Here is a 15,546-nt window from a genome sequence, read left to right on the forward strand (position 1 = left end):
ATGCACGAATCACTGAGTCAGGTTTCATTGTAGATGAATTCTTAGGAGTTCTGAACCTTGGAAGGAGATGATTAGAGTTCCTGAAATCAAGCAACTATATTCCACTGACAAAAGATTTGAAGTTATTATTTACTTGTTTCAGCTCTTTTGCAGATAATAAAGAACAAAACATTAAATTTTAGGCTACTATGAAGTTCTTCAGATAAAGAACTAAAAATCCCTAACCGTAACTCTAATCCTGCTCACATGAAAGCCTATCTTTGAGTATTTACTGTTCGACTTAGAAATGCAAGCAACTAAGTTGTCCCCAACAAATAAATGAAGGCATTCTAATATTGCTATAAAGTGGCCACTTAAAAGATTAGCCTTCAACTACAGGAAGGAAAAAAAAAGAAATTAACAAACACCATGAAGTTAAATAACATGCTACCAAATGACTAATGTGTCGCAGAAGAAATGAAAAAGAAAATCAACAACCTTCTTGAAGAAAATGATGTTAATGTATGATCTATGAGTCATTGAAGAATTTAATCAGAACAAAGCGTTTTGAAGAGATGAAACTAACAAAAAATTAAAAAATCATGAGATACAGTTTCCACTGATCTTTCTTGGTGAGATAAGTTTCCTGTAGGCAACAAATAGATGGGTTTTGTTTTTTTTAATCCAGTCTACTAATCGATGAGGTTTGACTGATGAGTTTAAGCCATTTACATTCAGGGTTAATACAAATAGGTGGCAATTTGGTTATGTTATTTTTTTTCTTCCTTTGTTGATTATGTTTTGTGGCTTTTCATTTAAGGGGAAGTACAGTATTCATGTAATGGAGATTTTCTTATCTAGCAGCATTGTTATCAAGCTTCATGGCATTGTAAATTTTTATTTTTCTTCCTGTTGTTCATTTTATATTGTGGCTTTTCATTTAACGGGATGTACAGTAACTGTGTAATGGAGACTGTCATATCCAGATGTGAGGATACAATGCAATGTGTATCTCTACTTCCAGACAAAGATGGACTCCCAGTGAAACTGTTTACTATATCTTGACAATAGGATGCTGGACTCTTTGCCATGGTCCTTGCCTACAATGATGGACATACATTGTGTATGAAGAACTATACGATAGTAATAATATAGGAGAACTCATTGAATGGGGGAGGGAATTTGGGAGGGGATAAGGGAAATCCCATGATCTAGGGAGCTCTATCATAAAATGTTAACAATAAAAAGAAGTAAAATTTTTAAAAAAAGATTAGCTTTGGTAAAATTGTGTATAAATAAATAATCTTCCACACCGTTTGCTCCACATCAAAGGGATTATTACTGTTTGTTTTCTTTCATGCTTTTGAAAATCAAGCATCCTTGCACACTATATGCTGCAGTCATGTATAAATCAGATACTATTTAGGAAATTTAACAGCCTCAAGACAAGGCTTCTGGAAAGAAATCACATTTGTTTTGAAATGAGGACATTGCAGTTACCCATAGAGCCTACACTAGCAAGTGGATACCCAATTTATATTTATTTCATTATCCTTCAGATATTAGGCTTTATGAGCTCCTCGTGTCCCTAGGTTAAGTACATTTCTCTTTTTATTTTCTTCCTCATCAAATTTAGAAGAAGTAGGCCTGGCACCATGGTTCAGTGGCTAAAATCCTCACCTACTTGCACCAGGATCCCATATAGGCACTGGTTTTTGTCCCAGCTGCTCTACTTCCCATCCAGCTCCCTGCTCGTGGCCTGGGAAAGCAGCAAGGAAAGCCCAAACCCCTAGCACACCTGTGTGGGAGACCTGGAGGAGTTTCCTGCCTTTGGATTGGCTCAGCTTTGGCCATTGTGGCCATTTGGGGAGTGATCCAGCAGATGGAAGATCTTTCTGTATCTCCTTGTCTCTATAAATCTCCCTTTGCAATAAAAATAAATAAACCTTAAAAAGATTAGAGGAAGTGAAAAATAATATTTAAAAATAAACATTAGTAATATATTACACTAATATTAAATTGTATTATTATAATAGATCAATATTAAGTAATACTATTAAAATACTCAAAATATTAAATGTAAAAAGTTGCGTAAATTTTGCATTGGCAGCCAGAGAGGTACGGCCATTTGGCCAATTGGAGGTAGTTGTGGAAAGCACTCATGAAGATGAGTTGAAGTCTGATGTGCCTGGTTCAGGTCTCTGTTCAACCTTTTCTAGTGAACTGATCTTAATTTCTAAATGCTTCAGATCCAAGATCCACAAAATACAATTGATAGCATCATTCTCTTTATAAGATTTTAGTAAGAGTGAATTAACTCTTTGAATAACATGTAGCACATTTGGAGATGCAGAAAAAATATTCAGTATACTAAAATTTTATTATCATTCAGAAACACTATACAGAAGGAATAGAAAAAGTAACACAGCATTTGTAAGATTGCATTCCATACATTTTTATGTTTAAGTCCCCTGCAAATTGAGTAGCAAAACTCAAGTCAGAAAATAAATGTATATGCCTACAATTTGACATTTGAATTGAATGTGAAAAAAAATCTGTATTTTAAATCTGAGTATATACTCTCCTTTATGTAAGCCATATAAAGACTTAAAATATATCTTTAGACGACTGTGTATACATAATATATTTTGCTTTTTCAAAAGTTTTCTTAATTTTTAACAAACATATTTTAATTATAAAATATGTCAACTGGATGATTTAAATATATTGATTCTGAAATTTAATTAACTTGACTTGGTTCAAGTGTACCCTTACCTGTTTACAGTGGAAACTGATACAAGCTTGATGACCAGCTCTACCAAGTCCAGAAGGATAAAAGTAAACTGTTAAGCTTTTGCTGGAGTGAGGAGGTAAAGTTACCTGTGTAAATTCAGAAAGAAGCAAATTAGAAACAAAACAAACACTTTAGTTTGAGGCAGAATCTTTGAGAGGTAGGATATGTGGGTTGAGATTTGTGTAATAAAAATATTATCTTGAATACATTATTTGTTTTCACTATTCCTGCTTTATTGATATTGGTAAAAGGATCATGTTTTGTGATGCTCTTCCCCCAAACAATGACTACATGGAATCACAGAGAAAAAGAAAGGCATGGTTAATATTTAAACTGTTTGAGGAAGCTCAATAATAAAAATATTTATTCAACTTAAGAGCCCATCATTAATCATCCATTTCATGCAACATGTTAAGGCACCAGAGACTTCGGTTGCAGCAGTGATTATGTCAAATCAAAGCAACTGCTCCCAAGCCTACATGTAAGTAAGCCATGCTTCTCTAATGTGCAGTGTTATTTTTCTCTTTGTTCAATCATATGCACATTATAAGTAGGACCTGGAATAAGTTGAATTCTTACAATATTATATTGAGTTACGACTATGCAGATGTAAAGGAAGTCAATGGCTCCACCACATACAGTAAGCGCTTTACTACTGTATATAATCAAACTTCCACTGGAAATAATATATTTAATATCAACACTTTTAGGCTCACAGTATGATTGACATATGTGTTAAGTCAATTATTGTTTACTAATATTTTCTGCCATGTACCATTTGAAGAAGCAAACCCTTCACTACATCCCAAGAATGAGAAAATGGGGTAGAGGAGGAAGAAGCGGAGAGGAACACAGCTATTCCCTGGTCTGGAAGAATACACGGGGGAGGCTGGTCCTTAGGAAGGACTCAGTTAGAACTGGCCTCTTGGAACTCTACAAGTGTATAACAACACTCCACTCAAAAGCATGTTTGTAGAAAAAAAATCGCAAAAAAGTAAACACTAAAGTAAAAAATATTTAAACACAATTAATCTAAAATTCAGTGATATGAGTAAATCTATCATATATAATTTCAAAATTCATATTAACATTTTTGTGATAAATTAAAATACAAGTGGAGATGTGTAGAAGAGAAAATCTATTTTAAAACTTTAGGAATTCAAAAGTTTATAAATAATTAAAATATTAATACTCCATCAGTGTCTACAAATAAGAACTGGAAAATGCTACAGTAGCAGGGTATTTCCACAAGTACTTACGGATGAATTTTTATTGATATCCAGAATAAAATTTGCAGGATTACTGTTTGTTGCACGCATTTCTAAAGTTTCATATGTAGGATTTTCTAAGGAGATTGTCTGAGAAACATACCTGGGAGGAAAAAGAAAGGTGGTAAGTTGGTGGCATTCATTTATTTCTTCAATCATAATTTCAAGAAATTGATAACCATTATGGGTTGAATTGCATCCTTACAAACATACACTGACAGATAATAGTTGGATATATTTAGAGGGTGTTATGTGGTTTTTGATTCATGCATACAAGACATAAAGATCAAACAGCATTCGGAAGTAAATATTAGAATATATTGAACAAAAACAATACAATGCTGTCAATCTATCATCTACGTCAACTAGTCAAAATGCAGAAGCTAAACGATGATTTTCTTGGGCCTGGTGCGGTAGCCTAGCAGCTAAAATCCTCATCTTGAATGCGCCAGGATCCCATATGGGCACCAGTTCCAATCCCGGAAGCCCCACTTCCCACCCAGCTCCCTGCTTGTGGCCTGGGAAAGCTGTCAAGGATGGCCCAAAGCCTTGGGACCCTGCAACCGTGTGGGAGTCCTGGAAGAGGCTCCTGGCTCCTGGCTCCTGGCTTCAGATTGGCGCAGCTCCAGCTGTGGCCATTTGGGGAGTGAATCAACGGATGGTCATCCTCTCTGTCTCTCCTCCTCTCTGTGTGTCTGACTTTCCAATAAAAATAAAATAAATCCTTTTTTTAAAGATGATTTTGTTTTACAGGTTTCAGAAAGAGCATGGCCAAGATGGTAACATGATTTTGGACTGCTAATCTCCAGAATCATTAGCCAATAAATTTATTTAATTTTTTTAAAGAATGAATTCTTTATTTGAAAGGCAGGATTAAGGAAGGGATGGAGAAAGATTTTCCTTCTACTAGGACTGGGTCAGGCTGAATCCGGAAGCCTGGAACTCCATTTGTATATCCTACATGGGTGGCAGGGGCCCAAGTATTTGGACCATTTCCCATTGCTTTTCTAAGTACAGTATCAGAGAAATGGATCTGAAGCGGAGCACTCAGGACTGAAATCGGTGCCCCATATGGAATGCTGGAATCAAAGGCAGCAGCTTAACCCACTATGCCACATTGGCTCCAGCTAATGTTGTCCTATACCATCCTGTTTATAGTGCTTGATATAATAGCCCCCCAAAACTAAGATAATGAAATTGATGAGTTTTAATATAAGAATTATCATGTCAGGAACTAATGTCATTATACTAAGTTCACCTTGATTGTTTTTTGTGAAACATCATTCCATATTAAATAGTGAAATATATTTGAGACACTTCAAAAAGTTGCACTAAAATGACATTTAAACATGTAGTAAAATACTCAACCTCATGTGCAAGAAGATGGGAATTACAAGGTGCAGCTCCCTTGCTTAGACAGAGGGCAAACCCTTGCAGACACAAGTCACTGTGTGCAGCAGGGTCAGCCTAGGAGTGAACCCGCACTCATGCTCATCCTTGGCTTCTTCCGGTTCCTTATCTTGCCTCCTCTATTCTCCTGTTAATTTCTATTGGATTATTTCCTTAATGAGTTACTGGGAATGACAGCTGAATATTTTATATGGGTAGAATTCAGTACTCTTTCTGGTATGTTAAGGGAAAGAAACTAACTCAAAGGCACTAATTTGCCTTCTAGTTCACAAACTCTTTAAAATAGGTACTTTCATTCATTACCCACACTTACTATCAGTACCACATTCAGTTCCAGACATGCAATTTGGAACTCAAGCAGCTAACTATGGTGTGTTATCTCAAGGCAACACAATCTCAACTGTCACAGTACATGTTCACAGCTGCCTGTTGCTTGCCTTCCACTTTGCCTTCACCGAACTTTTGTAAGATTTCTCTCTTTTCTATCAGCTGCTGAACTCTGTTGATCCCCAAGACTAAGAAAGCACACCTGCAAAAGAATAAGGAGGATCCCTCCTGATTTTTCCTGGGACTCACATGGCCACAACATTCTAACAATGCTAGTGCAGGCTAGATTTTTTTGTCTTGTATGAAGTATTTGTTTTCCCTGCTAAACAAAACTTACTTTCCAAGATCACACTTCACTTCTGGCATGGCTACTGGTGTTGGTAATTCCACAGTAAATTTCAGTAAGTACCAGAATTCTTCACCCATTATAGGCTGAAAAATCACACTAGTGGAGAGAAATAAACAAAACCCCGTTAGTGGTTTTAGTTTGTATGGTGAAGTTAGCACAAAAACATCAAATTGGCAGATATAGTTGATTTTAAAAGCAATATTTAAAAACTACTTTGTGATACATTTTATTCTGGGTGGAGAAAGAGCTCGTGGCTTAGCTTTTCGGGTTTTAATTTCATCATTTATAAAATGGTAGGAATTGGTCTTGCTAATTTCTTACATGCCATTTTAATGATTACCATAGATAAAGAAAAGATCATTTAAAAAGTTTAATTTCAAAATATTAATAATAAAACCAGACTCAGGTGATACCTTTCTTCTTTACAACCTGTGCTTGCTGGACAATACCATACAATATAGTTGGTATAATCTAGTGGATCCAATGTAACTTCCAAAGCTCCATTGAGAGCAATACTTGTTAATTTAACTTCCATATGAACAACAGAATTTTTTGGATTAGTGATAGGTATTTCAATGCACACTGTCTCCTAAAATTAGAAAACAAACATATAATCAGCTTTTAGTATCATCAACAATGAGTCATTGATTTATTGAAGCAAATGTAAAGGGAACCATTGTGAGACCTTTTGGTTTACTTTCATTTCTTTTTTAATTTTTTAAAAAGATTTGTTTTTATTTGAAAGGCAGATACTGCAGAAAAGTAAAGATAGAGAGGAGGTCTTCCATCTGCTGGTTCACTCCCCAGATGGCTGCAACAGTCAGAGTTAAGCTGATCTGAAGCTGGGAGCCACGATCTTCTTCCAAGGTCTCTTATGTGAGTGTAGGGGCGGGCTCAAGTACTTAGGCTGTCCTCTGCTTTCTCAGGCCATAAGCAGGGAGCTGAATCGAAGTGGAGGAGCGAGGACTAGAACCAACACCCATATGGGATGTTAGCATGACAGGATTAGTCTGCTATATCAACATACCAATTCCTACCTGTATTTTTTGATCCAATATTAAATATATCTCATAATCATTACTTTTTTATATTTCGTTGATTAATTTTCATAAATAATAATACTCTTTTTCAACAGTAAATACTATACAAGATTCATGGAACTAGATGGTAGGCAACCATTCACAGAATTAAATTTCTGACATTGTACCAGCAAAGTCGGGACACACTTAAGTAACAGACTGATGGAATCACGACTCCTTATGAAGGACTATACTATTGTAGCAAAGTGGGGAAAATCTGTTAGGGCGTGGGAGTTTGATGGGGGGGAAATCCCAGTCTCTACAAAATGGTTCCATAAAATTTAAAAATTCAAAATAAAAATTAAAAAAAAATTTTAAGCTATATTTGTCACCAGTACGATTGTTACTATGGGTTTCATTTCTCCAGTGTTTGCTCTAGCAGTAACTCAATAATGAGATTATGTCACAGTTCAGTGATTTTCTAGGCAAGCTGACATATTTTATAATACCGTTACGATACTTAGCCTGCTAGAAACCTTCCTAGCCTCAAACAAAACAAAACGTAAAGGAAAGAGATAGGGCAGGATAACAAAATATTACCAGCTACATAATCACTAGAAATCTTTCCTGGAGTTTAAGATAGAAAATTGAAATGAGTCCTTCTGGTCTAAACATTGTTTCTAGTCTATTACTTAGATATTTGAATGTCAAAGATCAGTGTCCATTCAAGAAAATGCCACAGCTTTATCAAAATAAACCACTGAATTCCAAAATATTTTAAATACAACCCAGAATAATTCATTTTACATCACTATCTGGATCAAAAGTAGGGGTTAAATTTACTCTAGTCACTCTTGAAACAGAATGTCAATCAATGCAGTCACTATGGGATACAGTATAACAAAAAATATATTCTCCAGATACAGTTAAGATCCATGCAACAGATTTTAAAAAAGAAATTGCTATAATTGAATAATTTATTTCAACATAATCCTTTGATATGTATATTCTTAGGGATAGTAATTTAGTATGCAACAATAGCTCAAGTGATTTGTAAAAAGACAATCTATGAACATGTAACAGGTACTTACCAGAGCAACACATTTTATTTCCATGACTTTAGTGGGTGGTCTAGGAGAGCTCTGTATTTCAAGATGATACCAGATTTTTAAATTGTTAAAATCATCAGCTGAAAAACAAAACATTTCTTAATATAAATTGCAGAATATCATTCATAACATATAAATCTGAGAATCACGAAACACTTTCATTTTTTAAACTCTCAAGAAAGCCAAGGAAAGGATGAAAAGCTGCTTTTATTACTGCCTGGGAACACTAAGAGAAGAGTGTGACCACAAGAACAGCCTATAAATGTTCCTGGCACTGTATTTGTTCCAGTAGCTCATTATGTTAAACTTATTCATGCTATAAGACAAAAATTAATGATTAAAAAGAAATATTTCTGGTAATTGACAAATCATTCACATATTTGTGCACAGAAATTCCTTTAAAAAATAAGGTATTCAGTTCCCACAGGTATATTTTCAACAGTTTAAACATGTAGTCAAGGCAGAAAGGTCAGGAACGTAAGATTTCAGGTTTCCTGGAAGTGGGTAAAAGGATCCTAGTAATTTTGCCCAGGAAAACTCAGAATGGGTTAGGGACTAAGTGGTAAGAATGATATTTACACATGGGGGGGGGGGAACAAAGCAAATTTGTCATTGGTGATGTCTAAAGTACACTGTCCACCCTGAAACTGAATATGTGATCCCCATAAAGGCCCTGCAGACTGAGGTTGTGCTTGCATCAAGCCCATATTATTTCTGTTCCCCCCTTAATCTGTACTGGTTCTTTGATATTCTTTGATATTCAGTGTTGAACTAGTTCGTGGTTTAACATGTCCTCCAAATTTCAGGAAACTGTATGCATATTCACACATGCAAATGTATGCATGTTAAGTATTGCAATGTTTAAAAGATCTCAAGAACAATTATTGCTAGATCACTAACCTTCACAGTCCCCAGTTACAAAAAAACAGGTCTACACTAGGGAAGCTCACAAATCCATCTTCTAAAAATCTTCTCCATGAACACATTGCCTTGCATTGCATTTCACTATTTCATATTGCACAGCACTGTGTTGTGTTATATTACATGACATTGTGTTTTACTGCACTGTATTGTTCTGTATCTGGTTGCATTCCATTCCATACTATTTTACTAAATTCGTTATCAAAAACAGAAAATTGGTGATAAGAGACATTCAGAGAAACAGTGTCAATGGCTAAGGATATTTCTCTGTGACTCTGGTTAGTACAGAGAGCAATAAAATGACTCTGGACCAGAATACAAGGGTTCAAGTACAAATTAGATAATTTCCTGTGAAAATTGGCAAAGCAATGCACCAGTCTGCTCATCTGTGGAATGGGTATTTTATCAGCCAAGGCTTTTCTGAGGAGAAGAGCAGAATAATGTGTGTGTGCATGTATTCAGAGAAGAATGAGATTTTAAAAACTGGTTCACACATTTATAGAAGCTTTGTAAATCTAACTTCTGCAATATATTACAGGAAGTCAGCCTTTGTTTTACTGGGACTTTCAACTGATGCGAGGAAACTCAAACTTAACCACATTATGCAAAGTAATCTATTCAAAGTAATCTCATTCAAAATACACTTTCACAGAAACATTCAAATTAAATTTAACCAAATATTTGCTCACCATGGACCAACAGAGTTCATATATGAAATTAATCACCCTGGGGACAATGATGTCTGCTATTTTTAATTGCTGTGACTATCATATGTGGCAACATTTTGAAGCCGTTAATCTAATTCCTACAGTTCTACAAATGTGCATCAAATGCATAGAGTAATATAAGGATAGTTTATTAATCAGGATATAAAAATAATAACTACTGAACATTAACTCTAATGTTCAACCATATTAAACATTCTTCTCATTATAAAAATCATTAATATTCACTACAGTAATTTGAGAAATTCCTGAAAAACATACAAATCACTTAAAATCTCATAATCAAATGAAAGCTACTCTATCTTTATATAAATTTACAGACTTGATTTAAATATATCAGTGAAGCTATAAGGATATGGATAGCCATTTACATATATGAATATACTGGATGCACAGGGAACATATCATTGACATACACTTTTATGTAAATATACACATATTACTCAAAAATTCACCATTAAATTTGCTTTAATTATTCAACATAATAGATTACATAAGAGCTGTAACTGTTCTTCCTTATCTAAACCATTTTCAATTATTGTCTAAATTTATAATTCATGCATTCTGCGATGCTTAACTGCATGTGATCTCTTACATAAAATATCTTGTGCATATTTTAGATTCTTTTATCTCTGGCAAACTTTTTAAAGTGGGCCACTTTATGAAAAGAAATGAGGAATTCTTAAAAAATTTTAGACATATTGTAAATGTTCTTTTCAAAACTTTGTATCAATTCAAATTTCCATTACAATGCGTGAGATTGCCTCTTTTGCCCTGATTTTCATTAAAACTGACTTGTTTTCCACGTTTCCCTACTTGGAAGGTTTAAAATTCCTATTTAGCTGTTGCTTCCATTTGTTTGATGAGGGGAGAACTAGATAATTTCTCTAACTGAAAAGAAATGTGATATTGAGTAACTTGTGAAAAAGGATCCAGGATACTATAAGAGATGGAAAGGTTGATCCTGTGTGAGAGTAAGAATATGAGAAGGCTTGATTGAAAACTTGGGGCTGTTTGTAATTTATTAGATGCATCTTTGCAGTTGTTAATATCCTTGCATTCTGTCATCATGCAGCCTAATTTTTTTCATTAGACATGATTGTGTTTTTCAGCATTAACATAACATCATTTTCTGCCAAATTATTCTAAATACTTTTACTCCTTCCCTTCATAGCTCTTCTACCATAGACAATGGTTAGGGTTTAATTCTTACCATAATCAGTTCACAGTATTCATCAATTCTTGAACTTCATTCGTATGGTTTCAGAAAGAAGCCCTAAACTTTTAAATCTATTTTGCTATTCTTTTCACCTAGTCTCACATCCAAAGATTTACTTGATAACTGCATAATGCCATATAAAGTTCTTGTCCACATCAACATTAGGGAATACAAAATTATACTAAGCATTATAATCACCAAGAATTTCTTATTCTATTTTTTTTTTCAAGATTTATTTACTTACTTTAAAAGTGTTGCAAAGAGAGGGCAAAACAGAGGTCTGCCAGCCACTGGCTCACTCTCCAGGTGGCTGTAATGATCATCACTGGGCCAAGCTGAAGCCAGTAACTAGGAGCTTCATCAAGGTCTCCCAAGTGGGTGGCAGGGATTCAAACATATGGACTAGCTTCCACTGATTTTTCCCAGGCCATTAGCTGAATCGTAAGTGGAGCAGCTGGGATGTGAACTGGCAACCAGCTGTTTTACCTGCAGTGCCACAATTCAGGCCCCTCTCAATCTTCCAAATTTCTGTGATTATTGTTTTAAATTGTGATCATTCTTCTATTCACCAAGATACAAAGAAACCTCATTATTATTTGGAATCAATCCTCTCATTTTCCTCTCTCCGGACAGTCATTCCATGCTAATCTTTGAGGTGTTTTTCATCTTCCATAATATTTTTTTTATCCCCATTACCATCGAACAACACTTGGTTATCTTCACTTTAAATCCATGTTACTGTTGCAGTGACTTAACTGGCTCTAAATGCTCTTTCCTTTCTAAACCATTTTGAATTATTGTCTAAATTCCACCAATTCAAGCATTCTGTGATGCTAACGTTCATGTGTTAATTTGAGTAGCTATAATGCTTAGTAATATGGTCACATACCAGCCAACATGTCGTGAATCTATTTTTAAAATGTAACAACACTGTAGTCCATGGATTTTGAGTAAAGAAAGTTACCTTCCATAGTATGATGGGCCTCATGCAACCCTTTGTAGGCCCTAATTGTTAAGACTGAGATGCTCAAGGAAACAGCTATTCCTCAAGATTGCACCACAGAAACCTTGAGTTTCCAGCATGTGCTAAAACTGGAAATTTCAACTTCTGTCTAAACTTTGAACCTACTGACTTGTCCTTAAGGTTTTGGACATTCCAGTTACCGCATTGACATTAGACAATCGATTAAATCCTGTCTCTTTCTCACTCACTGGTTAGAGCTCATTATATGTGTTTGTTTCTCTGAGGAATCCTATTACATATTCACTCAATAAGATTTTAGTCATAATAAAAACAAAGGATGAAATTCTATTCTTCACAACAAAATGGATACAATTGGAGCCAGTTGTACTTAGAGAAATAAACTGGTCCCAGATGTTTTCTCTGATTTGTGATGATTACTATATAGAGTACTAAAAAAAGTTGTGTATATGAGTGAAACTGACATTGAGATTTTTTTTTTATATCCCTTGCCTATACTCTTGAGGGACTGTAGTTTTTCTACTTGCTACTTGTTGAATCTTTAATTTATGGAGGATTAAGCTTATAAATATAAAGTAACTTGAAAGCATGTCATTATAAAAATTTAAAGAAAAATAAAAAGGCCTGCAATGTGGTATAGTGAGTAAAACCACTAGCTAAAATGCAGCAGGTAGCATTTCGTATGGGTGCATATTCAAAATGAATAGAGAGAGAGAGAGGAAAAACGTAAGAAAGGAAAGATGGAAGAGGAAAGGTGGAAACTATCACTGTACATATGAACTACACAAAATCTCTTCCCTTCATATAAACAAAAAGATTTTAAAATAAGACATTCTTCTTTGGTGTATACTTGTTTTTCTCTACAACTTTATTCCAGTTGAATGATTTTTTCGGTAACAGTTTCTATGGTCCCTGCTTCTAATCCATAAAAGAACAACTCATTCATTCATTCATTCTCTAGGAAACTTTTCCTGAATACTCCAATTCTATATCATTTCATTTTTCGTTTGAACTTTGCTAAAAAAAAAAAAAGTACGACAGTTAACAGTAGCCAAATAAAGGTTTATAATACATTATTTTCTTTAGCATACTGAGGAAGATTGCTATGTTGCACATTGAAATAAAAGTATATAACTGCTGTAAGTGTACACTTAATATTTTATCAGAAACTTACAGTATTTTTGTTTAAGAACAGAAAGCATATTAAGAGTTTCACTTTATAAAGAGGGAATAAGTTTTAAACATGAAGCACTATAATCTACTGACAGTAATGACAGTAGAAATCGAGAAAGTGAGCAAAATAGAGTTAATCCTGAAACTATACACAGTAACATTCTTCTATAACCAATGCAAACTTTCCTATGTATCATGCATTTAAAGTATATAGTTCACTTAAAGGTGAATGATAATGTACACTTATGTAGCCTGACCATGAAATGGTCAATCTTAATAATTTTACCTGTGTTTTCCTCAACAAAGATAGGGGGAAGATCTGGAAGTGAAGTCTCCATGGAGCCTTCAATATCTTTATATAGCTCATCAGATGACTCATCGTCTTCCTTGGTTTTAACAGAAAATAAAAGTTTACCTGCAACACATAGGCGAAAGATGTCAGATTAGTGAGGAATTCATTTTCTACAATGAAATATTGGCTTTAGGTATTAAGATTATTCTGGCTTGAAACTTACAAAGCCAAGTAAAAATACGTGTATCTGAATAAGGGTTAAAATAAGGAAATAATAAACAGAATAGAAATCCCACTTGCCCAACTGATAAAAAACGTGGAAGAAGACAAGAATTAATAGAATCAAAGATGAAAAGAGGAGCATAACAACAGATACCACGGACATACAGAGTATAATCAGAAATCACTACAAGCAACCATATCCCAACAAATCAGAAGACATGGATGGATTCCTGGATTCATGCCATCTGCCAAAACTAAGTCAAGAGGCAACAGAAAAATCTAAATAAACATATAACTGAGGCAGAGATTGAATCATTAATTAAAGCCCTCCCAACAAAGAAAAGCCCAGACCCAGATGGCTTCACTGCTGAATTCTACAAAGCATTTCAAGCAGAACTGACTACAATTCTTCATAAACAACTAAAAATAATAGAAAGGGAGGCAACTTTCCAAACTTTTTCTGTCAGTCCAACATCACCTTAATTCTGAAACCATATTTTTATCCATTGGTTCTTAACCCCAAATGGCCGTAATAGCTGGGACTGGGCCAGGTGGAAGCTAAGATCCTGGAACTCCATCCAGATCTCTGACATGGGTTCAGGGACCAGTTCTTAGCCCATCTTCTGCAGCATTTGCAGGGGCAGCAGCAGGGAGCTGGATCAGACGTGGAGGAGCCCGTATTTGAACAAGTGCTTATATGGGATGCTGGCCTTGCAGGTAGCAGCTTAAGATGGCGTACCACAACCTGGGCCCTGCAAGCTATCATATTTTAATGCATTCAGTCATTAACACAGCAGGGTTTAGATAAAATCAATCATCTCTTTTGAAACCCACTAAACCCCCAAACATGGGAATTAAAATTTCCTTTCATTTGGGCAGGCTTTTTGGCACAGCCACTTAAGCTGCTGACTATGATACCAATATCCCTTATGGAGGTTGGTTCGTGTCCCAGCTGCTCCACTTCTGCTCAATTCCTGGATTATGGCCTGAGAAAAGCAGTGGAGGATGACTTAAGTATTTGGGACTGTGCCACCCACATGGGAGATCTAGAAGAAGCTCATGGCTCCTGGTTTTAGTCTGGCCCAGCCCAATGGGGAATAAATCAATTTATGGAAGATATCGCTCTCTCTTTTTCCTGTTTGTGCTTGTTTTCCTTTCTTTGTAAAAATTTAAATAAACCTCTAAAACAGTGACATGATTAAACTTCTGACATATCACTGTACTGTGAGCAAGATGAACTGCCTATTGCCACATATATGAATTCCTAAAAGGCAAGTGTCATATTGTAACTGTTTTTGCATTTAATGAGAATATTTAAAATAATTAACAAACCTATAATCCAGCTCCAGCCAATCAGAAAAGAGTCATGATCATGGTCCCTGAGTCACCCTAACACAGCATGTGTAAGAGTCTATGTATTATCAGGGAAGATAAGTATTCAAATTTCATTAGCTCATAAAATGCCAAAAAAAAAAAAAAACCCACCATGATTTAATCAGTGAGAGCATGTTTTTTATGGATTACACCAGACTTGGCTTCCTCAGTGTACCCAGAGGTTTTAGCTCCAAAATCCTGGATTATGGAGGAGGTTTGATTCAATTTTGCTATTTTAAGGTGGAGCCTTTTGGAAGTGATTGCATTGGATGAAGCGGTCAGAGTGGTGTTTCATGATCCAATGAGAGTGTTTTTTCCTTGTTTCCTGTCTTACTGGGTGACCCTTGTTCCATAAACACTCTCCCATTATTTGCATCTACCAG

General features: G+C 35.1%; 1 protein-coding gene across 1 annotated transcript in view; it reads right to left on the reverse strand.

The window, feature by feature from the left end:
* Nucleotides 1–15,546, reverse strand: part of CFAP47 (cilia and flagella associated protein 47) — a 206,610-nt gene that overhangs the window by 45,399 nt on the left and 145,665 nt on the right. Inside the window, exons 50-55 of the mRNA XM_058658984.1 lie at nt 13,562–13,690; nt 8,238–8,335; nt 6,541–6,716; nt 6,116–6,223; nt 4,033–4,144; nt 2,755–2,859 (exon numbers count right to left, since the gene is read on the reverse strand). Coding sequence (XP_058514967.1) covers nt 2,755–2,859; nt 4,033–4,144; nt 6,116–6,223; nt 6,541–6,716; nt 8,238–8,335; nt 13,562–13,690 — 728 coding nt within the window. The remainder of the gene's footprint in view (nt 1–2,754; nt 2,860–4,032; nt 4,145–6,115; nt 6,224–6,540; nt 6,717–8,237; nt 8,336–13,561; nt 13,691–15,546) is intronic.

This window comes from Ochotona princeps, chromosome X, assembly GCF_030435755.1.
Source record: "Ochotona princeps isolate mOchPri1 chromosome X, mOchPri1.hap1, whole genome shotgun sequence".
NCBI classification, from domain to species: domain Eukaryota; kingdom Metazoa; phylum Chordata; class Mammalia; order Lagomorpha; family Ochotonidae; genus Ochotona; species Ochotona princeps.